This window comes from Phoenix dactylifera, chromosome 12, assembly GCF_009389715.1.
Source record: "Phoenix dactylifera cultivar Barhee BC4 chromosome 12, palm_55x_up_171113_PBpolish2nd_filt_p, whole genome shotgun sequence".
Taxonomy (NCBI): Eukaryota; Viridiplantae; Streptophyta; class Magnoliopsida; order Arecales; family Arecaceae; genus Phoenix; species Phoenix dactylifera.
The window spans coordinates 2197515-2223657 of NC_052403.1; the positions used below are offsets into that span (position 1 = coordinate 2197515).

Sequence of the window (26143 nt, forward strand, 5' to 3'; positions counted from 1 at the left end):
TTAGATGGACCATGCTTTCATTATTATTATCATCATCATTTTTAAACTTTATAAACACATATCAATACATCCATGAAAGCTAGAGCTCTAGCTCCCACCATAACATTCGCCTTTTTTCCTTTCACATCTTATAGAGCCCACAAGATAAACCAACTCTCCAACTCCCTAAAAGCTTCAATATAAACCTCATATAGATCTATAAATACACCTATACCTAACTTCAACATCAAGCAAAAAGTTCTTTAAAGAAGATGAAAAGGAAATTAACAGCAGAAAAGGGAAACTAAGGAACCCAAGTTTCTCATGTATATCCAGCAGACTCTCTGGTCTACCTCTTGACACCCTCCATCACTTGAAAGGAACCTAAAGAGAGAAGAAACAGAGGAAGGAACACCACCCAACCAAGCAAACTCCTTCCTTTCCTCACATAATTGAGCAGCTATTGGGGTTCTCATCACTGAAGAAGTTTGTATATGAATCACCATGAGGGGGCGGCATCGGCGCCATCGGCGCGTATGGCGGCGGCGGCCTCCCATATCCATATGCCATCTGCGGGTATGCGGCGGCGCCGGCTTGGCCATTCATCATCATCCTCTGCTGCTGCATCAAAGCAGCCATGTACTGCTGCTGCTGGTAGGGGTTGGCAGCAGCCATCATCTCCGGCGGCGGCGCCGCCATCCCTCCCTGGAAGTATCCGGGCGGCGCGGCCCCGGCTGGGAGGCCCTGGACTGCGGCGCCGGCCGGAATATTCCCCATGTGGCCCATTGGGGCCCGAGGCATGCCCCCCATCTGACCCAGATTCATGCCTTGGAAGGACTGGCCCATCATGTTGGGGTTGCCCATTGGCTGGACCCCTCCCACAACATCATTCTTCCCACCTCCCTTCTTCCCTCCAATGGCTGGATTGCCATTATTAGCATTACTCCCACCATTGCCATTGCCACTGGGAGCCCCCTTGTTACTGTTTCCTCCTCCATTTTTACCATCTTGGGGCCCGCCACCATTTTTACCACCACCTCCACCGCCTTTCTTACCTCCCCCATTGCCATTATTACCGCCCATAGCCTTGGTTTGCACTGGAATTTCTACACCACCCCACTTCTTACCATTGCCACCGCCTCCGCCCCCACCGCCACCGCCACCCTTCTTGTCATTAGCCATCCCATTCCCGTTAGGCTGAATATTCATGGGCTTCATCATCTTGGGATCATAGTCGAAGTCATCGTCGAAGCCATCCATGTCATCGAAGTCATCGTCATCATCAAAGTCATCGAACTCGTCGTCGCAGTCGCTCCCTTCGTCGCCATCTCCCTCAGGAAAGCTGAACTTGACTTGTTTCTGATCCTTTTGGAAGGGGAGCTTGAGGTCCTTCATCTGGGGGAGCTTCATATCTTTGAGACCTTTCATCTGCTGTAACAGTTGCAGCTGCTGCTGTGGAGTTGGTTGCTGGCCCTTCTGGGCCTTCCCACCACCACCACCACCGGCACCACCTCCTCCTCCCCATCCTCCACCCTTCTGCTGCTTGCCATCGTCTTTCTGCTGCCCTTTCCCATGCTCAAGCTGGAGCTTTTGAAGCTGGTTGCTGAGATGTTGGTTGTTTCCACCCTTTGAGCCCCAGAACTCTGCATGCTTGCCAGCCTTGTTTAGCTTTTTTATGAGGGTGGCAGGATCAACATTGCCTGAGACAATCACCTTCCCCTGCTCCGCGTCTATGTTGGTCTGGTAGACCCCTGAAAATTAACAGGAAAAAGAAAACATAAAGAATTAGAGGCACACAGAGGGGAAAGAAAAAAAAAGAAGAAATTCTGTGCAGAATGTTGGACAAGAAGCCCTTACCATAGTAACATAAAAAAAAAAGAACTAATGACTCTAGACAGAAGCAGTAAATCATAGACTAGCACTCAAAATGGGGAAGGGTAAACTAAAATTTGGTAAAAAAAAAAAAAAGAGTGGGAATACCTTCAATCTTATGAAGCAGCTTCTTCACCTTCTTCTTGCATCCATCACAGTGTATGTTCACTTTGAGAACACATGTCTGCAAGTAAGGAAAGAAACAAAGGGAAAGAAAAAAAGAGGGGAGACAACTAAGAACACATACCAAGCACAACAATCATGAAACACAGTTATAGATGAAGAAGGATAAAAGCAAGAAACACCATTATAGGAAAAATAATTACATGGAGAACAAAAGGACATGAAAACAAAGAAACAAGCATGTGATGCCATTGAGCTCAGAAGAAGCAAAGTGAGAAAGAGTGTGAAAAAGGGAAAAGAAGAGGAATACCTGTATCTTGAGGAAGTTGATATTATCTTCTCTACTCATCCTCCCCAGCAAACAGATCAACCAAACCCAGGAATGTATTCAAAACAAGAACAACTCCTCAGAGATCTGGGACACAGAGCAAGTGAATCAAAGGAAGCCAAGGCCTAACAAACAAAAACCTACAAACCAAATCCCTTCCTCTTGGCAGCTTTCCAAAGCCCAAAAGAAAAACACACAGCACTAAGTAGAAATGCCTTATATCAAGAAGATTTTAAAGCACTTAGGTGGGCATCAAAAGGACACTATGCCCAAGCCTTGGTTTTTCTAGCCTCCTCCCTTTAGAGAGAGAAAGAGAATGACAGTGAGGAGGAGGAGGAGAAGGAGGAGGAGGAGGAGAGGGAAAGGACCATTTCCATATGGAGAAAGAGAGACAGCCAGCTATGGCCTTCTCTCTTTCAGCCTTTATTTAGCCTCTTTTCTAATTTTTATTTATTTTTCTTTATGTTTTAGCAGTGCTTTTTAGTTAATAAATTTCCCTTGGATTTTCCTTTAGTCATCACTCATCAATCGGGTTGGTACTCCCATGATGTCAAGCTGGCTCACGGGGATGGGTCAGGTCACCGGTGGTAAAGATAAGATGAGGTTTTTTTCTGGCTGTGTCAGAGAAACGGCATCCCGCATTAAAATCGGTGTCATTATGCCACTGTCGCATTCGAAATTTACGTAACTACCCGCCTTGTTTCGGCCATACCCCCCCCCCGGCTCCTTCTAGTAGTTCTTGACCGTCCGTTCAGGTGGATCCGGATGAGGCGTTTTGATAGATCTTGGAGATGGTTAGGGGGTTGCTTTCTTAGTAATAGAACCAACACTTGCAAGGTGGGTCATTTTGCATGTGTTTATCTGATGGAATGGGGCATCCAAAGACAAGTACACCAAAAATACAACTAAGAGCCAGCCCTTGTGATCAACCAACAAATTATTTGTTGAAAGGAACTTATGTTTTAGAGGTGCATACTTAGATAGCAGAATCCCCTACATAGTTGCTCTTTATTGGCATGTTGCAAGTCGATCTCATCATGCTTGTGAAAATGGCAAATAAGCCGTGGTCCATGGGATTCCCATGCTCGGTTTGTCGCACTGAACTTGTCCTACTCAATATTTCATAATTAAGATCAGATTATTTGCCTAGCTACTTAGATCTATCAATATACAGCTTTTATCTTGCACATTATACACAATAGTCCTAATATGGTTTCATAAACTTTTATTATTGTTATTATTATTATTTTGCAGTTCGATGAAGGCAAGATTGAATGATGAATCCGTCATTTTCTTCTTACTTATCTTTCATTAAGCGGTTCTACTTATCTTTCCTCCTTTTTTTTTTTTTCTCCTAAATAAAGAGAAACTCAAAGAAGTGATAAAGTTGAATATACATGAATCGATTATTAATGACAAGAAGGTAATTTTGCTAGCAAAAGACAATCTAAGATGTAGAATTTTCGACTAGGAAATCTTTGTATCAAGAAGAAGTAACTTAGAAGTGGGTGAAATCTTGGGACCAGATTTGGGCGTGCAGGGTGGTGGAGCCACAATATAAATTATTAAGTTTGAGGTGATACGTATGGTGGCGAAGTATGATTTCAATGTCTCTTCGTACCTCTGTTCAGGAGATAAGAGGTTTGAGAAGAAACCCTGTAACGCCCGTGTAGTCTCTTAATTATGTGCTTCTTTTTTATATATATATAAAGCAGTGTCTTCATTATCTCACACACGCAAGTGGACTCTTGGATGCCTAAGATAATTAATGTGTCACATCATGCATGGTTACTGCTCAAACTATGATGAGCACCCTTGCTTTAACTCTGAGATAAGTACTGAGAAAAATAGCGATACTTCTGTTATAATTATCTTCTGGTAAAGTTCTCAACAAAATGATAATAATAATAATAATAATTATAATAATGTTGAGTAACTTTTACGACTACACTTCCCTCAATCACGTTTCTTTCTCTTGCATACACTATGGACATGGTGGAAAATTATTTATCCCACTCTAGTATGGTTTCTTAAGTACTTGTCTCTATTAAAGAGTTTTGAAAGCTTTCACAGAGAAGGACTAATTCTGTTTGGCAGCAAGGTAAGGCATAGACAAGGAAAAAGAAAACAAAATTCCTTTCCATCTGAAAAGGGAAATTTGATTTTTCCTGATTTGCTTAATTTGCTAGAAAATTTTATAATCCTGAAAAGGGAATAAAAAGTTAATGAGGCAGAAAGGAATGGTTGAATTCTTTTGGCTTTCAGACACTCCTATTTAACAGACACGAACTAAATTAATTTTTCAGCATACATGGCATATTCCTTCTCATGTATTCAATTTTACTTGCAAAACAATGAACAAAAGAAAATAACTAATTTTTTCTCCTTGCTTTTTTTATTAAGGATTGTTTTAATATCATGATGCATCCATTGGAGAGGCCCTTTTGAAACATGGAGAACTCAATATCCTCTCTTTGTTAATTGGGTTTCTATGGTAATAGATTGCCACAGTGAAGGAGGAATAACTTTTTCTAGAAACAAATATGAGTAGTACAAATAGGCATAATTTAAGCATGCTCTGTCCTCTAAAGCTTGAGTCGATCCATTTTTAAAATCTATGGTTGTGCACCACTTATTGCAGAGAAATTGATCACTAGTTTACTGCCCATCATTTTCCTTTGAGAGCATGGGGCCTCACTCTTTTGTATTTAGGAAACTTTGGGCGCAAAAGAGAAAGTTATTGCCTCCCCTACTTGAAAGTGTTCGCCACATGATAAGAGTAATTTTAGGGTGAAGTTCTTGGATATTGTTCAAGAGTTCCATACTGGTGTTGCAAATCTAGTGGAGATTCTTTATGGTCATAAGCAAGGTGTTTGATGTCTTAATGGAGAAGGCTAAGCCAACACCCTTCTTATTTGTTATTATGATCTTACAAAATGAAACATCTAAAAATAAGTTTTAGCTAGGACAAGATTATGTCCTTCCAAAATTCGTATCACTAAAAAAAGAATATCTCAATCAAATGTTAAATCATTCTATTATTCTTGTGACAGAGAGAACTCCGGCAAAAAGTTATCATCAAGCATACCCTATAAATTTAAATAAGCTCGGTTGGATCACATGTACCCGCATCATCCTAGCATTTTCTCTTTTTTTTTCTTTTCTTTTTTAACATCTTGTATAGCTTTAGCGCCAACTTAGGGTTTTGTGGCTCGACTTTTTTTTTCTGTTAGGTTTCGATTGACCTCGTAGACTACCTAAATTTGGATTTACTATAACCACTAAAATCAATAGTAGCAGTAACATAATTTAAAAATATCGGGCAATGTAGTTCATAGTCATATGATAAAAAATAAATGCCCATCAAATTAAGTCATGATTGTGAGTACAATCAAATCGAAAGATCGAAAGTTGAACAAACATAGTTGAACCCTAGTTGTTAAAGCAATCAATCATGAAGCTAAGCATTAAATTCCCCTAATATGTTTTGTGCTAGATCCAGACATTCTTGGAAACTGACATGTTAGTAATTATGAACAGTAAACTAATTATTCTCAACCATACCTCTCTTGTGGACATGCACTCCTTGATCTAATTACCGGAATTCTAAATCCATGCTGTTGCTCACGGAATCCACCTAAATTATTTCACCTCAGCTAGTGAGCGAGCTCTTGTCGACACCATTAGCTAGATTGCGTGCACTACCTTATATAGACCGCTACAATTCCCTACTCCTTATGGTCTATGGTTTCACCCTACCACGTGGACCGTGCATCCCCTTCAATGCGTCGTGAGTCCTTTTCCTCCTTCCCTAAAGAACTCAAGCATCGCACCTTCTAAAGGTCCACAAAGGGAATGGCAACCATTAGCTTTAGAAGAAACGTTACGGAATTAATAACTGAAACATACGTTACCAGCCTTTGCGTATTTGTCCTGCTTCCCATAAGCTCATGCAACCAATGACGCGTTTGGTCCATGAAAAAAAAAAAAGTAGAGGAGAAAGTGGGGTCAACAAAACCTCATAATTGGTTAAAAAAAATTTTAAAAAAGAGAGAGTATAATAAATATTTTATATTTTTTTTAGAAAAACAGATGCTTTTTTATGATAATCAAAAGTATAAAAAAATAGTTTTTTTGATATTATATACCTAGACATCAATTTTTAAAAAATAATTTAATAGAAAATATTTTTACGGTGAACCAAACGAATCCTAAAGCAAAAGCTTGTGCAAGTAGCCCACCAAACTCGCTTGCACTTGGGTCTACATGGTAAAACGGAAACATGAGGAGGTCCAAAACAATTTGGGTTGTCTGTGGCCAGTGTGGGCCCACCCCATACTTGTCCTTTAGGAGTCGTGAGAGGACGAGTTTGGACCGTTGGATACTTCAGGGAAGCATGGGAGGTACAGAGTGTCAGTGATTGTCTCACATTAGTGCAAGAGATCAACAGCGGAAGAAAGATCTTTTCGGGCTCTCTCTCTCTCTCTCTCTCTCTCTCGGGAGAGGGTAAAAAAAAGATCAGAAAAGAAAAAGAAAGAAGGAAGGGAGAGAGAGAGGACACGGAGTCCAAAAAATGCCTTGGAATTGGGTATTGGTGCTGTGGGCTTCAGGCCAAGCTATCGTTCAAGGACCTTCACTTCGATCAGAGTTGTCGGGAAAAACGCGTTCCCCGTGGCTTTAGAAAGGCCTCAGACAGACAAACTTGAACGTTGGAAGACTTTCTTTTGGAGCAACGCCACAGGGGTGCCGCTGCGTCACCCACTCCTTTCCTCCACTGACCTGGCAAAGAGTAATTGGTGCAGTTCGCTACATCAGTTGCCACGTTGGATGGAAAAGTGAGTCGGCAAATAGGTGATGCTTCTGGATTCAGGGTCCGAGCGGTGGTGGGGTGGTTCACCCCTGCTTCGAAACATCTGGATAATAATGAGGAATGGATAGCCTTTTAGGCTAAGCATGTATTTAGAGAAGAAAACGAGATCGTGAATTGGATGGTTGCTTACGTGGCTAGCTATTTCGGAGACACGATGTGGGCCGAAGAGGAAGAGTTGTTTTCTGACTTTATTAAATGTACCGATACTCGTGTGGTATGAAATTAGCGCAAAAAAAAAAAAAGGTGATGCTTCTTGATATTCTTCGTGGAAGGGTAAGAGGTTTCCTCCCTCGCTGCTAACTTGGTAAGGAATTATGCTTTTGGATTTGCATCAACAGTACCAATTTTTCAAAGATTTTAACTTTTAATTGATTCTGTAAGAATCATACATTTGTGATTGGAAAAAAAAAATCTTAATTGGATGTTGTTGGAAGGATTGATCTTATTCTCCTTAGAGTGAGTTCAATTGCTTGCTTTGAAAAAAAATCCGAGATTTTCCATGAGGAAAAAAAATCCGAGATTTTCCATGAGGAAAAAAAGAGATGCATTATTACCTCGCACAGCTTGGATCGATTTATGTTCTTCAGTGACATGATTTATTGTGCCAAATAAGATTTTATGTCAAGAGTTTATGAGCATATAACACCGTATTATGTTGAGAATCCTTTAAAATTGTGGCTATTTTTGCATTCACAATGTACTTTCCTCAAGTTAAAAGAAGAAAGTTTTCTCCAATGGAAAAGAGGCTTAAGGCCATTGTCAGCATTGCACCTCATGATATCAAAACTTTCTTAGGCTTGTTTATTGGATTGTATTATCTTATATATAAATCAATTTACTTATACAGACAGACGCACACACACAAGAGGTTAGCTTGTTGTGTTTGGATCCAATTTGATCACCCACCATCTATGCTATGATAAGTGGTAGATTGTAGCTAAGAAGCCTAAATTGATGTGGGAGAAACACTTGTAATAGGCTAAATAAGAATAGAACAAAACGAATGAAGAAAAAAAAAATCGGCCAGAATTCTCTATGGTGCAACTTATGCACTGTAAGATACTATGCATCCTTGGATGATCATCATCAGAAAATGAACAGTTATTAAACAGCTGTGCCATACATGATACGGTACATGCTCATAGGCTGTCTTGTTTAATAACCGTTCATTTTTTGATGACGGTCAATCGTGATAGTATCTTGCATGCATCGTAGAAAATGTGTATAAAAAATTTATATTAGTATTTATCTTTTATCAAAGAAAAACTATTAAAAAGTGACAATTCAAAAAGAAAAAAAAGGAGTGTTGTCTGGTGTAACAGAAAATAAAATGTTGCTTTTCGTTAGTTAGGGCATTTGGTGTGACAATGATTAATATTAAAGGATGCATTACCAAAAGTCCACCCGTCAATCCACAAAAAAAAATGACTTGCTGGTTAAAATCGTCGGTTTAAGAAGATAAATAGGACTGTAGACTGGATGGCGTCCTTTGTAACCAACCACTCTGGAGATCATCTTTTAATAAGAGAGGCGGAGTTGCATATATATATATATATATATATATATATATATATATATATTATGTACCATACTTCTGTTTCAGGAAAAAAAAAAAAAGACAAGAAAAGGAGGAGGATGCATTTCCCAATCTTCCCATCCCTTGGCACGTGAATCTATTGTTTGCCGCTGCTCATTTGGCACCCAAGAAACGGATGGTGACAAAACACTCTTTAACTCCTAATAATGGATCCTTTCTCCCCCCCTCGTCACAACTAATAAATCTTTTTATCGTTTCTCCCCCTTCCCCTTCTACCGGCCGGCTCTCGGGAGCGGTTTCCATTAATAAACGGCGAGAGATAGGCTTGTTTTATATTTGAGGTAGTACTGCTGCTCGACTTTATTTGTTCCATGCGCACCTTCCTATGTTCCGGTCAAACCATTAGATTGAAATCACATGCAACCTCACCTCACGCACTAGATGGTTGTCACGCCCTCCACCCCTCTCTCTCTCTCTCTCTCTCTCTCTAGAAGATAATCTTCAGCCCTAGGGAGAGTGTCCCAAGGATACCGATTTATTGCATCGATACCGATCCATCTCATGATGGCGGCCATCATATATCGCCGCACAGCACTTCAAGATGTAACTACATGCCGCCGAGAATTCTAGGTCTAGTTCGAAAGTTCAAAATTGCCTTCCAATTTTATGATCTGTCTAAGTTACAACTAGGCTTGCAACCAAATACGCTTTAAACCGCATCGAGCATAATTCTGATTTGATTCGGGTTTTTTATATTTTGATTTTAGTTTTGATTTTGAGAGAAAGGAAGGAAGATCGATCTATATGATAATTATCCACGTATGGTGTTAACATCAAGAAAAATGGACTAAAAATGTCTATGAATAGCTTGGATATAGCGCGACAAAAATATTTGATTGGGCACATCCATGCCAAGCTCAAATAAGATATCAAACCCGGATCGTTAAGTCTGGTTTAAATAACTGAGCCTCCAAGGTCAACCTGACAAACAGCTCGTTCATTCTAACCGATGAGCTTGTTGCCAAGCTCAAGTCTCAGCAGCTTCTTATTTGCATTCCTGTTGTAATTGTACATGAGTGCTCAATGATCTCACCTGAGGCCATTTCTCTACAGTTCATTCTCATCATTTGAAAGAGAAGTTGGTTATAATCTTTTACAAAAACAATCAATTTTGGACTTCACCAAACACTTATGTCCCTGCCCTTATGACTGCCACAAGAGCATTTCCTGTTATGTGCATCGACCTGCCATTAATGATATGCATGCATCAATGATTCAGTTCCCATAAAGTGCATGCAATCCATCAAGAGATGGAAGGTATAATGGTCGTGTTCAATCCAAAGCAGGTCATTTCCGCAAGAGAATAGAAGTGGCTTGCCAAATAGAACATTAAGTTGGATTTTTTCTCTCCAAAAAACCCACCAAAATCACCTTTAGCCCTTGAGCTTTTGAAAGGAAGCAGAGAATAAGTGGTAGATGGGCATCTATCCACAAAATTTTTGCCCTGATGGACCGCCTGACTCCATAAATAGCAAAGAATTTTTGGGATGTTAGGGGGCCAAATGATCATCAAATCCAATGACTCCATAATATATCTTTGCACAATCCACAACATACAAGGTAATCTGGTCTTTGTGAAAAATGACAGAAAAAAACTATCCTTTTTTTTCTCATGAATGAAGATTTTTTTTTCCTTGTTTAACATTTTACGGCCTTCGAAGGGCCAAAATTAGACCATGCTATTTTTCAGATGAATGCTTTAAATTTACTTCTAAGGGGTTATGCCTTTATGCAATGCTGTTGAAAGCAAGATCCACTTGCTTCGCAATCCTGCTATTATTGCACCAAGGGGCAAAACTAGTGTTTAGTTAATTGTGATTTGTGAAGATCAAATAGAAATAATAAAATGAGATTGGTAACTAAGGCAAAGAACATCAACTTGATGCATAAGTTGGAAGCTATCATCATAATGCAAGAGTCGATTGACATGAATATTATTATTTTATTAAGCTGTAGCTGCTTAATCTAGCATTGTAGCTGAAGCAGCAAGCTGCTCTCCTAAGCCAATAGCTCTCTATGATAAACAATTTACATTTGCAAGTGATCACATTTAGAATCAATTAATATACAAGGGGTTTCCCCTCAGGCAAACTATTAAAACCCTTTCTTTGCCATTTTGAGAAAACAGCAGTGTGTGATATTTGGAGGTATCTATTGAGAACCCATTTTCTTCCTAATCTTTGTCAGCATTCCTAGATTTTAGTAACATCATTTTCTCTATTATTTGATACAACTTTGAGCACCTTTTCCACCAGCTCCTCTTCAACAGTCCACCACTTTACATCTTTTGGTCTAACTAATGCAAGTTCTTTACCTCACATATCTGACTCTGTCTTCGCGGCACATATGTTCCTTGGAGCTTTTAGTGCCCCCTTTCTTGTATTTCCCCAAAACCTGTGAACAAGTGCTTTTTCTGGACAAATAATTCCCATATTCTTCAAAGCTTCCTTCGTTTGCATTCATTCACCTAGTTGTAATCTTTCATATTTACTTTTGAAACCCTTTATGATATCTTTTAGTCATGAGGGTTTTTCAGCAATATGGCCAATTACTCTTATATTTGAAGTGCTTGCACCTCTCTTCTTCTAGATCATATATTTGCCCTTTTTTTTAAGGTTTTATTATATTTCTAGTCTCCTAAGCCTTATTTACGTTACATTTGCTCTTTTGTGCATTGTTATCACATAATGACTTATATCATGGCATGGGATACCATTTCGTATCAGCAACCAAGTTAACCATAGAAAGCGCCTGTGCTTAAAAGCTGAAGGCATATAAAATTACTATAACTTAAGAACATTAAATTCCTATCATATTTGCAAGGTCAGAGAGTTAGGATGATAAGGTCAATCTTGAGGTGAAGACTGCATAATAATGCTGCTTTAGTCTTGTTGCAATTGTAATGTCAGGATTTAAACAAGCTAGAGGCACTGAACAAAGCATTCTGTTCTACTAATGTTTTTTCTCCATCCTTTTAAGACAGTCACATTTTTTGAATGCTTGCTTTGCTTATACATGCACTAAATTTTATTAACTTTGAAGGAACGGGTACGAGCATTCATCAAAGATAGTGAGGACCGAGATGTACTTGTGCTATATGTTCAAGATCCATTTCACAGATTATTGCTGCATGGTGTATGTGAAATAACTTTTCCTCTGTTGTGTTTGCAGAAGAACCATGTTCGTATCAAAACTTTAATTTGAAATGCTGACTGTTTGGCAGTTAAGGCTTCACTGCTGAAAGTGGATAACACTGGCACTGAATGGTGCCACTTGTATCTGCTTTCAAAAGAATTAACATGGACTAAAATGAGCATCACCTATGGTTTATTGTTTTTACTAAATCCTAGAAATAAAGGCATTGTAGAGAGAACCAGAGCAGATTTGTTAATTTAGGTTTCTATTTTATGATCCCTGCAAAAAAAAATTGCTTCAAAAGACATTGATTTTTGGTAGATACTATTCTTTTGATCTCACAAGACTCAAGGGTTTCATTATTTAAATCTGATCCTTCATAATTTCTTTACATACAAGCTAATCTCTGCAACTGTGAAAAATCAAGAAGTAAAAACATAGATCTAAAGCATATTTGAATTTCTAATCTAGCTTTCATCGTGTTCCACCGGATTACACCTTTCTTCTAGTCCTTTATTCCGGTTCTATACCCCATCTCCCTTTAACGCTGTGTCAAGGCCACAACGAGCGGAACGGAACTTCTATTTCGCTATTTATTTTGTTGGAACTCTGTCAACCCCTTTCGAATTGAATGATTCAGTGTGAAAATCACACTCACTCTCTCTAGACCCAACCAAAGCCCTTCACTCAACTCATAATAGCGTATATTAGAAAGCATATCATGAGTTGAAAGACTCGTTACAACTTGTGCTTTTGTCAAGGGCAAGGGAATCACCCGGCTCATTCACCAGGAATCAGCCATTGATTTTATTCTAGTTTGGTCGGCTAAGGCCAAATTGTTGGTAATCCATTTGTGACCTGATCGAAAAGGTCTTAACTCTTAGTTCTTGTTAGTTCAATGGGTTGAGTTTGGGTGTGAATCTAAGATTAGGTCCAGGTCTACCATTCCTCTAGCATGCCTAGTTAAGCTTGTGCGAAATCTTTTGATGTCAATGATAGTCATAGACCAATGAATGGAACCAATAGCTTTATAACTCGACTAAATTAATAAAAAATAATCCATCCCGGATCATCGGATCAACTTAGAATATGGGCCAGATTTGTACTGGTACTTCTTCGATAACAATTTCCGTACATAGAGATGCATATCGTTTCTAGATAGACATTAAGTACGCAAATATATCGACCTACACATTTATGGTCCGCCAATTTATGATAGATATATAATTGAACCATCAAATACGTGGTTTGTTTGTGGAATCTAAGATGATATCAATAATTTACTTTTTTGGTACATATAAATAATTTGATGCTACCAATATTGGTGCTATATGACTAGGTTAGTAAAGTTTTTTTTGTAGGTTTACTAAGAGATTTATGTTCATTTACAGTATTCACCAAATAAAGTACGGAGAGTTAGGAAGATGCCCGTTTATAAAATTAGTGAACCTTTGTCAATTGTATCAGATGATCTGAGAGATCAAATCTCACATTCACCAACATTATAAAATTAGTGAACATTTGTCCAGGAACCTTTTCAATACCATGTTTGAACCCCAAAGAATTCTTCCTCATTAAAATATTTTTAATTGATTGGAGCGGGGGATAAGAACCTCCAGTCTCTCAGGAGTAAAGATGGCTATTAGTCATTAAATTTGTTTTCGGCTTATAGATTTAGACCTGGTTGGTTGCCCGTTCTCGGAGGAGGAAGAGAGGGATGGCGTGGTGGAGGAGGTGGTGAGGCTGTGCAGCTTCAAGAAAATGAGCTACCAGGAGTGGGGATCGTAGTTTGGAGAAGTTGACATTCAAAAATTCATCTTTCTACGGAGAAGGAAAGGTTGGAGATTGGGTGAATCGTTTGAGCCCTGAGATGGCGGAGAGGCTGGATCACATTGTGCAACAAAAGCTGCATGGATCTGGTCTAGCCTACCAGCAGTCATATGAAACGTCCTCGTTCTAACTCCAGAAATCATGATGTCTCTCAATAATAACTTCCTGTTAGTTTCATTTGGAAGAGCAGAGAAATTAGCACAGATGGGCGTTGATTGTCAGAAGTCCAGATTAAATAATTTTACTCTCATTGGTTAATAAATTTAGGGGAAGTGCCTTACCTCCTCTGTCATCGCTCCAGAAAAAAAAAGATTGTCAGAAGTCCATATATTAGCAGAGATGGTTGTTAAATTGTAAGAAGTTTATGTAATCTGAGTTTTTTTTAATGTATAATAGCAATACCACCTAGAATGATTTTATTCTAGATCTATGGTGAACCTAGTCTATCCAATAATTTCTCTTTTCCAACAAGCTAGAATACAAAACAGCGATGGTGTCCAGAACTTTCAATTCAAAATATAAACTAACACCGAACCAAAGTTTTAGTCTATCTGAAAGTAGTGTGTCAGTTCCCACTTCATTATTATGGAGAATTATAATACACCCAGAAACTTAGATTGATGAGTTTAGTGACGTAATCAAATTTCAAGAATCATGAATAATATGAATGAGAGAACAAGGAAAAAGCATCATACCATGCATAGTCCCTCTTGCCTTTTTCCTTCCTGAAGACTTAAATTCCTTAGACTTCTTTTGCAAAATCATTTAATCAACTAAATCTTATGCTATCTCCCCCCTCCTCTTTTTCTAATTGGTTGCATGTTGGGGGAAAAATAACAAGATGCGCTCTTCCGTGTTCTAGTACTCGACAATCCAACATCCCAAACAGTCTGTAAGAAAATAATCAAGCCCAAATCATTGGGTTGGATGACAATATGAGCAGATTTTACATTGATAGTGACATTTATCTATTAGTATATAAGCACATATTAATTATGTAATATATCTTTTATATGTGTTTCAAATAAGCAACATGTGCATTTTACAACTTGTCAATATGATATACTCAATTTTTCTCATATGGATAAAAGTTACAAACTAAAAGGTTCTAATCATTAAATAAAAGATAACGTAAATATTTTTGCTTATTGAATTAATGCTCATTTTATAAGGTTGTTATACATCAAAATGAAGTTGTCTGACAAAATTATTCATAAAGAGCAATCATTTTAGAGATACTATATCTTTGATTATGGATCCAGACCTAACTTGAACTTGACAACAAGAAATCAAATTCAAATGCTAACTCATTTTAATTAGTCATGTTTATATTGCAGCAATATTGATACCATTAGGCTAGTTTGGTGCAAAGTTTTTGTCTTGTTTATATTGCAGCAATATGGATACCATTAAGCTAGTTTCGTGAAAGATTTTTGGCTTAAAATCTCGATTTTCATGGTTGATTCGGAAACACAGAAGATGTATTTTTAGAAAGAAACAAGGGGCCCCAACCAAATGTGTGTCTGTGTGTGTGTGTGTGAGAGAGAGAGAGAGAGAGAGTCATTACATGATATGTTCGTATTTAGACCACAATAAATAATATTTGTTATGTATTTTTACTACTTATTTAATTACATTAATTAGCACTTGAGGATATCAAATATTCTTTGTAATTCTATCAAAAAAAAAAAAATACTCTTCATAATATAAATTCATTCACAAGTTTCACTCTTGCAATATCCATATTTTATGGGGCCAACAGTGTGGTACTATTATCGTTATCGATCTCTTAAACTCCACAGGAAGAGATACGAAGCAGAAGTGGAAGCCTACCTATCGGATTGAAATAGTTCGACGGGGTGAATCCAAGATGGAGATTTTGGTCTCAAATATTCTGGAGGTGCCGCTGGCGGTTGGTTTTCCGCTATTCTTTCACTGTTTGATGATGTTTATCTCACCAAGGCTTCGAGACTTAAACGCTCTCTGGTAGATAATTTATGAATGATTGAGATGAGAGATAAGGACCTGGAATCTCTTACAGCGAAGTTGGCTATTAGTCACTAAAACCTTACTGTTACTTAGGACCATGTGTCTGTAAAAGTTTTCATTTCTTGGTGAACACAACCTACAGATTATGATTTAGTGTTTACTGTTGACTAGAAGATGGCAGACTGTTCCTAATATTTTCAGCTATTATTCCTATAGATTGCATCGTTACCTTATTTCGTAGTAAATTAAATTACTCTATCAAAGTTATTATTATGTTGCAGACTTGATCTTCATTTAGCATTGAAATTTGGTCGCGAGAGATAGCAAATCAATATTGTCTTAATTTTTGCATTCAGTTCCTTCAACCCTTCTTGCTAGTTCCTTTGATATGGCTACATGAGGTTATTATATGAAGAATTCAATTAATCACATGTCTATGTGTCAATCTAATGTTCTTGCTATTGTCTTAGAATGTCAAAACATCTTTCCCTAGCATTGTGTAACGAAAGAAGGAGCCAACTTCAGCTAGAGCCCTTCAATCAGCTTTATTGACATGTTTTATGTCTCTTATGTGAATTTTGGGCAGCAAGGATGACTTGATCACCTTTCTAGCTTACAATTGCTATAATCATTCCATCCTCCTCCCCCTCTTCAAGCATTCCTTGATCTTTTTTTTCTCTCTCGCACTCTCGAGAAGCATTTCATGCGCGTTTCTTTAGCTAGAACTCGCTTCAATGTTCTTTTGTGCTGATTTTATTTTTAAAATCTTTTCTTCACAAATGTGTCCTTGTGTCAAATTATCTGACTGGACAAGTTTTACCCTTTCTTATCGTATTTCTTTGCTTTCTTGGATGACATTAATGTAAAACACCGGCAAAAGTTACTATTCCTGTAGTGATTACATCTAGTTGTTTGATTCTGACCTATGTCGGCACATCACATAATACAAGGAAACTATTTTACATGACAACAACCAAATTTGGGTGCACATAACTACAAAGCCTTTTCTTTTCCCGGGGATTTTTTTTTTAATTTTTTATTTTATAGCAGCTTAACATGATCTCAAAAGGAATGCACTTTTACTGCAGAGTATAAGATCTTACCTACATTTTTGCTACAGAAACCAAACAAGTTCTCAAATGTTACTCTTTTGTTATCACTGATCATATTGAAAGAAAAGGACACAAATCAAATCCTTGCCTTGCTAGCCAATCTCTCTAATATGAATCTTTCTTTCAATCAACTGCCGCAGGACTTGACTGCCTCGTGTTTATTTCCCCAAAAAATAATCAAGTCAACCAAAAAAAAAAAAAAAAAAACACATCGCACAACAAAATAAACATTAAATAGACAGCAAATAGTAAATTTATAATCATAGATCTGAAAAATCCATTCTGGCTACTAATATAACTCAAATTAATAGAACACAAAAAAAGAAACATAACAATTATTATCTGATACACCAAAAAAAAAAGGAAAAAAAGAGACAGAGACCTTTTCGAGAATCGAACATGGAAAACGGGAAGAAGTCCTTCCCTCTTCAAGAACTCCAGCTTCGCCATCGGATTCGAAGATGAGAGAAAAAAAGGCACCAACTTGATCAATTTCAACGCTCTCTCCGAGGTTGGAGGTGGGAAAGGAGATCGAAATGATCGGCGGGGACGAGGACGGATGAGACGCTTTGGGTGACAGCATATACCATCTTTCCGTTTCCTTGTTCAATCTTAGATAGCTAGATTAGATCTCGGAGACATCACATCCGTCTGTCGATCGAGACTTAAATTGGGTCGGATCTCTGGTCTGTCCCGGCCCATGTTATAGTTTAGATTTATCTGGGCCAGGCCTAACTCCTTGGAACTTAGCCTCAAGTTCAACCCAATTCTGGATCATAGTTCTCACTTGTGATCAAAATTGTTATTTCATGTACAAACAAGTCTACATTGATAGTTGTGTTCAACAGGAGAAATTCCGAGCTGAGTTGGTTCGTATTTGCATGGATAGTGTCTCGTAGTTTAGAATACTGGAAGATCCATGTGGGATGCGATCCAACGATCGACGTCATGAAAGAAGATCAATCGTTCTTTCATGCAAAAGATGCAACTCAAACCCTACGAACTCAGCCAAAAAAACGAAAAAAAGGTTTACATTCACATCCTAACAGTAGAATAAACTAATTAAGCCTTAGTCATAGCACTCAAAAAGTTTAGGCAAAACACTTAACTAGATTGAATTACTTTAAGAATACAATTCCCTTGTTAATGGAGAAGTATACCCCTGGTTGTTCCTTTTGAGTAGATAATGCCATATAGCTTTTGGACGTAGATAAAGCCAGCCTCTTTGGCATCACACCAATTATTGCTGAGCCAATAAGCATCCAACCGACCATCATTAATGTAACATCAACTTACATCCATAAGTTGTTTTCTAAGTGCTACTTCTAGTTTGACACTAGCACCACTGATTCAGTTTCAGGTCCATTGTTAGTTAGTACTAGATTTGCATATTTGTCTAGGATGGGGTTGTTATTAGAAATATTCAGATGTGTAATCATTAAAGAAATCAACTTGATGATAAGACACCATACAAATTAGCATTTGATGCCAATCTGCTATTTTGGCATCTAATTGACAAGTTATCTCTTGTCAATCCATGAAGAAGATTCTCTTAGATTTTTCTTACCCTTTGGAGTTTAGTTTCGGATCTGCTCAAAGTGAAAAGTTGCATCTGATGTCTCCAGTTATCTTAGGAGCCATGATGGCCTAGTAGATTTAGACCCATAATTGAGCATTTTTCTTTTCTTTTCTTTAATTCGACTCTCAAGATTTTTAAAAGATATGCCTTGCAATCAGCAAACACAACGAAATTCAGAGGTAGATGCCAAGACTAGTCGATAAGATATGCTTTTATCAAGGGAAGATTTAGACTTTAGAGCAGTAAGAATCATATGTTCAATCTCTGCTCTCTTTAATTTCCTGCTATAAATCTTCAAAGGTTTCTTCTTTTCTTAATGTGCATGCATAGACATTCCAAGTCACATTTCCAACTTTTACTCACATACTCAGTACATGAGCATCTAAATTTCTTAAATATGCAAATATAAAGTTCTAGTTCCCTGAAAATCGTAGTCATCTCAATCTGAAATAGAGTAGTGGAAGAAAAAGCGCAGAACAAGGCCCTCTGTGAGTACTGTTTTCAGATCTGTGCACTGTTATCAGGTCCTCTCGGTCACTACGTGGGATTATAGAAGTGACGTACCACTAATTAAAGAGCCTCTTTTTGCCCACTGCGTTCTGAGAAAGCAACCCGGTCCTGCCCACTTTGTTGCCTTCTTTTCAGAAGATAAGCACCCTCACACCATTAACAAATCAAATTAGGTTCTTCAAATGGAATCACTGCCTTTAGCTAAGCTATAAAAGAAACACTAGAACTAAAGAACTCCTCAGTAAGGCTTAACCAAATAATAAATCCTAGAGTGGCGTTCTTAGCGTATAAAGATTTAAACCGTCAGCTTAAGCATATCTCCAAACACACTGTCCATTTTATTATCCATACTTCCATGTTGTGCAGCGTCAATATCTAACATTAAATATATACTAATCTTTGAGATGCCCAAAATGGTAGGCACCGGGTGCAGATTCAGTGGACTGCATGGCGGATACCGTTTTAGAATTTTTTGCTTCGGATTTATCTGTCATACGTGAGAGACCTTAAAATCCATGCTAGCCGTACTGTATTTGGTGATGAGTAATGTTTTAAAATCTAGGCCGGATCGACCGGTTGCCGTTAACTGGTCTAGCATCCGATCTGAACAATCCTTTAAGAAACCTTGATTGTCATAAAAACTAGTATATTTTGTGAGATTTGCTTTAGATTGCAGTTGAACTGGCAACTAGCTTGTTCGAACTGCTTTGAATTCGAGCAAACTAATAGGTTTTCAAACTGAATAAAACTTCCACATCATATTAGAGAATTAATATTTCAATTGAGACTGTCTATTTGCCTCTTTTCTCTTTGAACGAGACTCTCCTCTCTATTCCGACATGAACTGTGGATGGTTGGCGGCAGGCAATAGACAGCCAAAACCCGTCCGATAAGCATCTCACCTTGAACTCTTAGAAGGCTTGATCCCTCTCTATTCCTCTCTTCTCCCTATCTTTCTCTTCTTGTCCCTCAATCCCTCACTAGATCCCCAAGGATGGCTGGCAACAGGAGGGTCAAAGCCAATTCTTGAGGCAAATGATATATTCATCTCAAGCCAAAGAAGAGGATTGGCTTCAAACCAACATATTTGGCACTCATTGAAATCATTTGTGGACATGTTTGTAATGTCATCATTGATAGTGAGTCGTGCAAAAATATTGTATCTTAAGAAGTCATTAATTAACAAGCTCAATCTAAAATTAGAGAAGTATGTCCGACCATATGAAATTTCTTGGTCCTATGAAGGTAATTGGTTAACCATCTCCAAAACATTGGCTTATCAATTTCTTTATTGGTGACACTTATATTGACAGTGCATGGTGCGATGTAACAATGATAGATACTTGCCATATAATATTAGGTCATCCTTGGCAATATAATCAAAGGGTGATCCATGATGGAGGGCACAATACATACTCTTTCCATTAAGATGGAGTAAACGCACTTCTCCAACCTATGAAAGAGGAATCCCTATCAAGGAATAAGGAGGATCTGAGTATCCTTACTATCCAAAGCTTTCGTAATAAAAGCAAGGGCTCAAGTTGCATTACGTGGTCATCCACAAGAGGCCAGTGTAAATCCAACACCCGATGATGTGAAGCCACTTCTTGAGGAGATTGATGATTTGTCGCCTAAAGAGCTCCCCAAAGGTTTGGCCCTATGCATGACAACCAGCACTTAATAGACCTTGTACCTAGTAATAACTTCTTGCACACTATAATGTGGTGCTAAAGGAGCATGAGGAGCTACAAAAAGGCAAGTCAACAAGTTTTTCAAAAATGCTTGATCAACGAGAGTGAAGTTCTTGTGGGTGCCTACCCCACTCATTCTACAGAAAGAGGGAACCTAGAGAATGTGCACGAACAACTACTTCATCAATAAGATCATGATGAAGTATAATTTTTCCATACCTCAGTTGAATGATATGTCAGACCACTTTGTTGGAGCCCATATCTTCTCCAAGATTGACCATTGCTCGGATTGTCACCAAATTGAAATCTATCTAAGTCTTTGAGTGGAAAACTGTGTTTAAGACATAGGATTGGTTTTACAGATGGCTTATTATGCCATTGGGTCTCTTTGATGTCTTGAGCACGTTCTAAAGGAGCATGAGGAGCTACAAAAAGGCAAGTCAACAAGTTTTCCAAAAATACTTGATCAACGAGAGTGAAGTTCTTGTGGGTGCCTACCCCACTCATTCTACAGAAAGAGGGAACCTAGAGAATGTGCACGAACAACTACTTCATCAATAAGATCATGATGAAGTATAATTTTTCCATATCTCAGTTGGATGATATGTCAGACCACTTTGTTGGAGCCCATATCTTCTCCAAGATTGACCATTGCTCGGATTGTCACCAAATTGAAATCTATCTAAGTTTTTGAGTGGAAAACTGTGTTTAAGACATAGGATTGGTTTTACAGATGGCTTATTATGCCATTGGGTCTCTTTGATGTCTTGAGCACGTTCTAAAGGAGCATGAGAAGCTACAAAAAGGCAAGTCAACAAGTTTTCCAAAAATACTTGATCAACGAGAGTGAAGTTCTTGTGGGTGCCTACCCCACTCATTCTACAGAAAGAGGGAACCTAGAGAATGTGCACGAACAACTACTTCATCAATAAGATCATGATGAAGTATAATTTTTCCATATCTCAGTTGGATGATATGTCAGACCACTTTGTTGGAGCCCATATCTTCTCCAAGATTGACCATTGCTCGGATTGTCACCAAATTGAAATCTATCTAAGTTTTTGAGTGGAAAACTGTGTTTAAGACATAGGATTGGCTTTACAGATGGCTTATTATGCCACTGGGTCTCTTTGATGTCTTGAGCACGTTCATGCAAGTCATGAACCAGGTATTTTAACCTATTTTAGAAGATTTTGTAGTTGTATATTTTGATGACAAACTACTATATAATTGCAATTCTTGCAAGCATATTGAGTACTTGAGACAGGTGTTTGGACCCTTACATCAAACGAAACTATATGTTAATTTCAACAAGTGTTCACAGATGGTGCGCAAATTGATCTTCTTATAATATGTCATATCTAAAGATGAAATCCAAACCGACAAAGTGAAGGTCAGAGCCATCAAAGAATGGCCAACTTGTCGAAACATCCATGTTGTCTGGAGCTTCCATGTCCTTGCATCATTTTATTGGTGCTTCATCAAAAAATTCTCCTCCATTGTTACCCCCATCACGGATTACATAAGGCAAAGAAAGTTCATTTGGATGTCCAACATTGAGAGGAGCTTTCATAAATTGGAAGAGTTAATGAAGTAAGCACCCATCTTAGCACTAATTGATTGATAACATGTTCAAGGTGGAGTGTGATGCATCCAAGATCAGCATTGGTGCAATTCTTTCTTATGAAGGCTGATCAATGGCTTATTTTAGCGAAAAGCTAAATGGAAGTTACCTCACTACTCTATCTACAATGTAGAATCAACAGCATGACTTTGTGCTCTACACCGACCATAAGGAAATATCCTTGATGGTAATCACTGTCTTAATCGTTGACGTGGAAGATGGATAATTGCATTTATCTAGTAGTTCAATTTTGTAATTAGGTACTAGTCCATTGCGACAAACTAAGTAGCAATATTCTACTCAATAGCATCTTTATAGAGGTAGTGGGTTGTGACCTACTAAAGTATCTATACAAGAAATATACAAATTTTGGAGCTATCCAGTCTTCCTTCAAACGTGGAGATATTCTTAATTTCTCTTCTACCAATAGCTTTTTCTTCTTTGAAATTTGACTTGCATCCTAAATAGTTTTATGAAATAGAAGATCATTTAAGAACTACATTCCGGAGGATTGAGTGGTCATTTTTGACAGGATAAAACCAAAAATATTGTTCACCTCAATTGTGATAAGAAATAACCTAGTTAGTAATGAAATGTTGAATTTGCTAGACAACTAAAGATAATTATGTGTAGATCCTAGATCTTTATAACTTTTTTCCCATCCTTATAGCTCTATGGATTGAAGTTGGCATGAGTTTCATTCTTGGTTTTCCTAAAATATCATGCCAATTTGGACTCTCTATATTTAGAGTTGGATAGGTTTGATAAGTTAGCATGAATAGCAAGAAAGATCGTTGTTGCACTACATTGGCTCCCTGCACATCGCTCCCCCTCATCAAATGCCAAATCCACCTAGGTTTGTTTTCCTTCCACTTTCTTCTCCTCTCTAGATCGATCTTCTATTTGATTTATTGCTACTGTGAATGATGGAGAGGAGAAGCAATGGGACTACGGTTTAGATTGTTTCATTGGATATTATTATTGTCTAAAAATGTCCAATTCTACAATTTGTTCTATAGAAAATATATAAGAAAAGAAATCTCAGGAGAGACTATGAGCTATCTATAAGCAAACAAATATTTTTGAAATAGATTTTTATGTAAAATATGTTTTGCAGAAGATACAGAAAAGCCCATTTTTTCATAAATCTTATTTTTCAGATTTCTTGAAACAATCTAACAAATGTTTCAATAAAGTATACATTTATTATACATGTTTCAATTTTTTAATAATTTTTTGGTACAAAATTTATAATTTTTTCTATATAGAAATCATCAATGTATTTTTTATAGCATCCTGATGTCCCACGTTAACTTGGTTAACTCAATGATTGAACGATGACCCGTGATTGGTCCCTTTGTTTGTTTTTAGTTTGACTTGTTTTATCCGAACTAAGAGGTGTTTTTAATCCTGGGAGAGGGAACTCCCGTTTCCACCTGCCCCTTCTATTTCCTCTTCTAGTTTGGATCAGGCATGGCGCATATTTTCTACATCTATACACGTACAAACCCTTGCCACATCATTCATCCCATAAATTAACGGCTCTTACTTATTCTAAAAACTATGACCATAATATTGGAATGCCAAATATTTTTTTATAATAAAATATAATTTCAAATATGAAGTTCATAGTCCATAAAAAATGCTTTATAATAAAGCAATTATGAACCTATTGAATTTTATAATATCATTTGTTTGATTCTTATTTTTTAAAATATAATAATATTAATATTTAATTATTTTTATATTTTTTAACATTAAAAAATAAGTATAAATTAAAAAAATAGTAAACAATATAAGATTTGCTCACAAGTTTAAATACTGGTAACAATTAGTTATCAAACATGTCAGATAAAAAAATTCATACCAAGCCTTTAGTTTTCAAAATGGACATACATTGATCATTCGTGTCTTGATCTTCAATGACTGGCAGAGATTTATTCATCAGCAGCCATCACTCGTGTCTTGATCTTCAAGTACATGTACTTGTCCCTGAGCTGATCCACCGAATCCGCACCGAGGCTATATAAGTACTTCGCTCCCCTTCTCTCGAGCCCAGAGTGGAAAGAAGGAAGAGTCGATCGACCTCCTCCACCCCTTCTCTCTCCAAGCCAACTATCTCCTTCTTCTCCCTCTCCAATTCACTGCCCAACTCTATCACCAAAGACCCTTGTCTCAAAAGAAAAGAAGTCAAAGGAAGCCACAAGCAAACGTATAGGCTAAAAAGTGCGAGTAAGTTTATACTTGCTCTAGACTTTTATGCCCAATTCGCCGCGTCTACTGCGGTTGCAAACCTTTTCGTTCATATTTTTCGGCAACAAAAGGAGAAGTTACACTACGCTGATAGATTCAGGCAGCTTTATCCTGTCGTTCCCTGGGAAGCGCAGCATTTAAACTTTAAAGAGAAGTGGTTTCCATGGCCTACAAGATCGAGTGATATCGAAATAGGCTGAAAGATTGATATTGATAGCTCCGTACGGTGGACTTATTTCTCCTCTTGTTATTATCTCTCATGAGGCTGCTGGAAATTCTGAACCAGGTGTGGTTTCCGAGAATTCCTCCGGCGGGCTGCCGGCCGGTCGGTAGGTCGATACTTCCGATGGGCTCCTTCCCGGTGCGTGCTCGGAAGGGCAAGGTGGTGGTGGTGATGGGCGCGACCGGCACCGGGAAGTCGAGGCTGGCGATCGACCTGGCGGTCCGCTTCGGCGGGGAGGTGGTCAATTCCGACAAAATGCAGCTCTACGACGGCCTCGACGTCGTCACCAACAAGGTCACCGACGAGGAGACCCGCGGCATCCCTCACCACCTCCTCGGCGGGGTCCCGCCGGATGCCGACCTCACCGCATCGGACTTCCGCCTTGCGGCCGGCAGTGCGACCAACTCGATCGCGCAGCGCGGGTGGGTGCCCGTCGTCGCCGGGGGCTCGAATTCGTACATCGAGGAATTGATCGACGGGGCGGGGAGGGAGTTCCGGTCGAGGTACGCGTGCTGCTTCCTGTGGGTGGACGTGCAGCTCAAGGAGCTGCACCGGTTCGTGGGGGAGCGGGTGGACCGGATGGTGGAGCGGGGGCTGGTGGAGGAGGTGCGAGGGGTATTCGACCCCGAGGCGGACTACGGGAGGGGTATTCGGAAGGCGATCGGCGTGCCGGAGATGGACCGCTACCTGCGAGCCGAGGCGGAGGGGGCCGACGAGTGGACAAAGGCGAGGCTTCTGGAGGCGGCGATCGACGATATCAAGGCCAACACCTGCAAGCTCACCTGCTGCCAGCTGCAGAAGATTAACAGGCTGCGCACGCTGCCCGGCTGGGATGTGCACCGCGTCGACGCCACCGAGGTCTTCCGCAAGCGAGGAGAGGAGGCGGACCGGACCTGGGACGAGCTCGTGTGCAGGCCCAGTCTCGAGATCGTCGGAGAATTTTTGAACCAAAAGGAGAAGGTAGAAGAGAGAGAGGAGGGACAGGAAGAAGCTTATTTTGTTGCCAGCAGCGGCAGGAAGGAGGGGAAGAGCGTGTTGACCAATGAAACAGTGGTGAGAACGGGCGGCGCCGCTGCCGCCGGGGCAGCGGCCAAGCTGGCCTCGGCCGTGGTTGTGGGGGCCACGGTGTGAGAGCCGTAGAGGTCGGGCCCACGGCACGTGTGGGGGGACCCAGGGTGGGCACCGCACGGGCGCAAGTGGGTGTGTGGAGTGCAGGTGGGTTGCTTTCAGAGCCGTTAATGGTTCCCTAATATGTATTAATATATATATAGAGAGCGAGAAGTGCTGAGGTCGTACAGGGCCGGTGTCCGTCCGCATCGGCCCATTCCGAGGGTCGCACGCGCGGGTCTCCGTACGTTGTGCGGCCGCACTGAGCTAGTGTAACTAATAAATTATAATGGATGGCCACGACATTTGCGTTTTTTCTCA

General features: G+C 39.1%; 2 protein-coding genes and 1 long non-coding RNA gene across 3 annotated transcripts; 1 reads left to right on the forward strand and 2 right to left on the reverse strand.

Moving 5' to 3' along the window:
- On the reverse strand, positions 1–2713 carry LOC103709921 (heavy metal-associated isoprenylated plant protein 32). The gene is made up of 3 exons (XM_008795457.4): positions 2285–2713; positions 1960–2035; positions 1–1730 (listed from the first exon to the last, which is right to left on the reverse strand). Exons 1-3 carry the CDS (start codon positions 2321–2323, stop codon positions 424–426), a joined length of 1422 nt encoding a protein of 473 aa, XP_008793679.1. The 5' UTR covers positions 2324–2713; the 3' UTR covers positions 1–423.
- Positions 2714–9705: 6992 nt separating this feature from the next.
- LOC113462589 lies at positions 9706–17460 on the reverse strand. Its single transcript, XR_003385278.2, has 2 exons — positions 17218–17460; positions 9706–14624 (listed from the first exon to the last, which is right to left on the reverse strand). It is a non-coding gene; the product is annotated as an uncharacterized LOC113462589 (long non-coding RNA).
- Positions 17461–24293: 6833 nt separating this feature from the next.
- On the forward strand, positions 24294–26143 carry LOC103705113 (adenylate isopentenyltransferase 5, chloroplastic-like). Its single transcript, XM_008788726.3, has one exon. The coding sequence runs from the start codon at positions 24752–24754 to the stop codon at positions 25844–25846; it is 1095 nt and encodes a 364-aa protein (XP_008786948.2). The 5' UTR covers positions 24294–24751; the 3' UTR covers positions 25847–26143.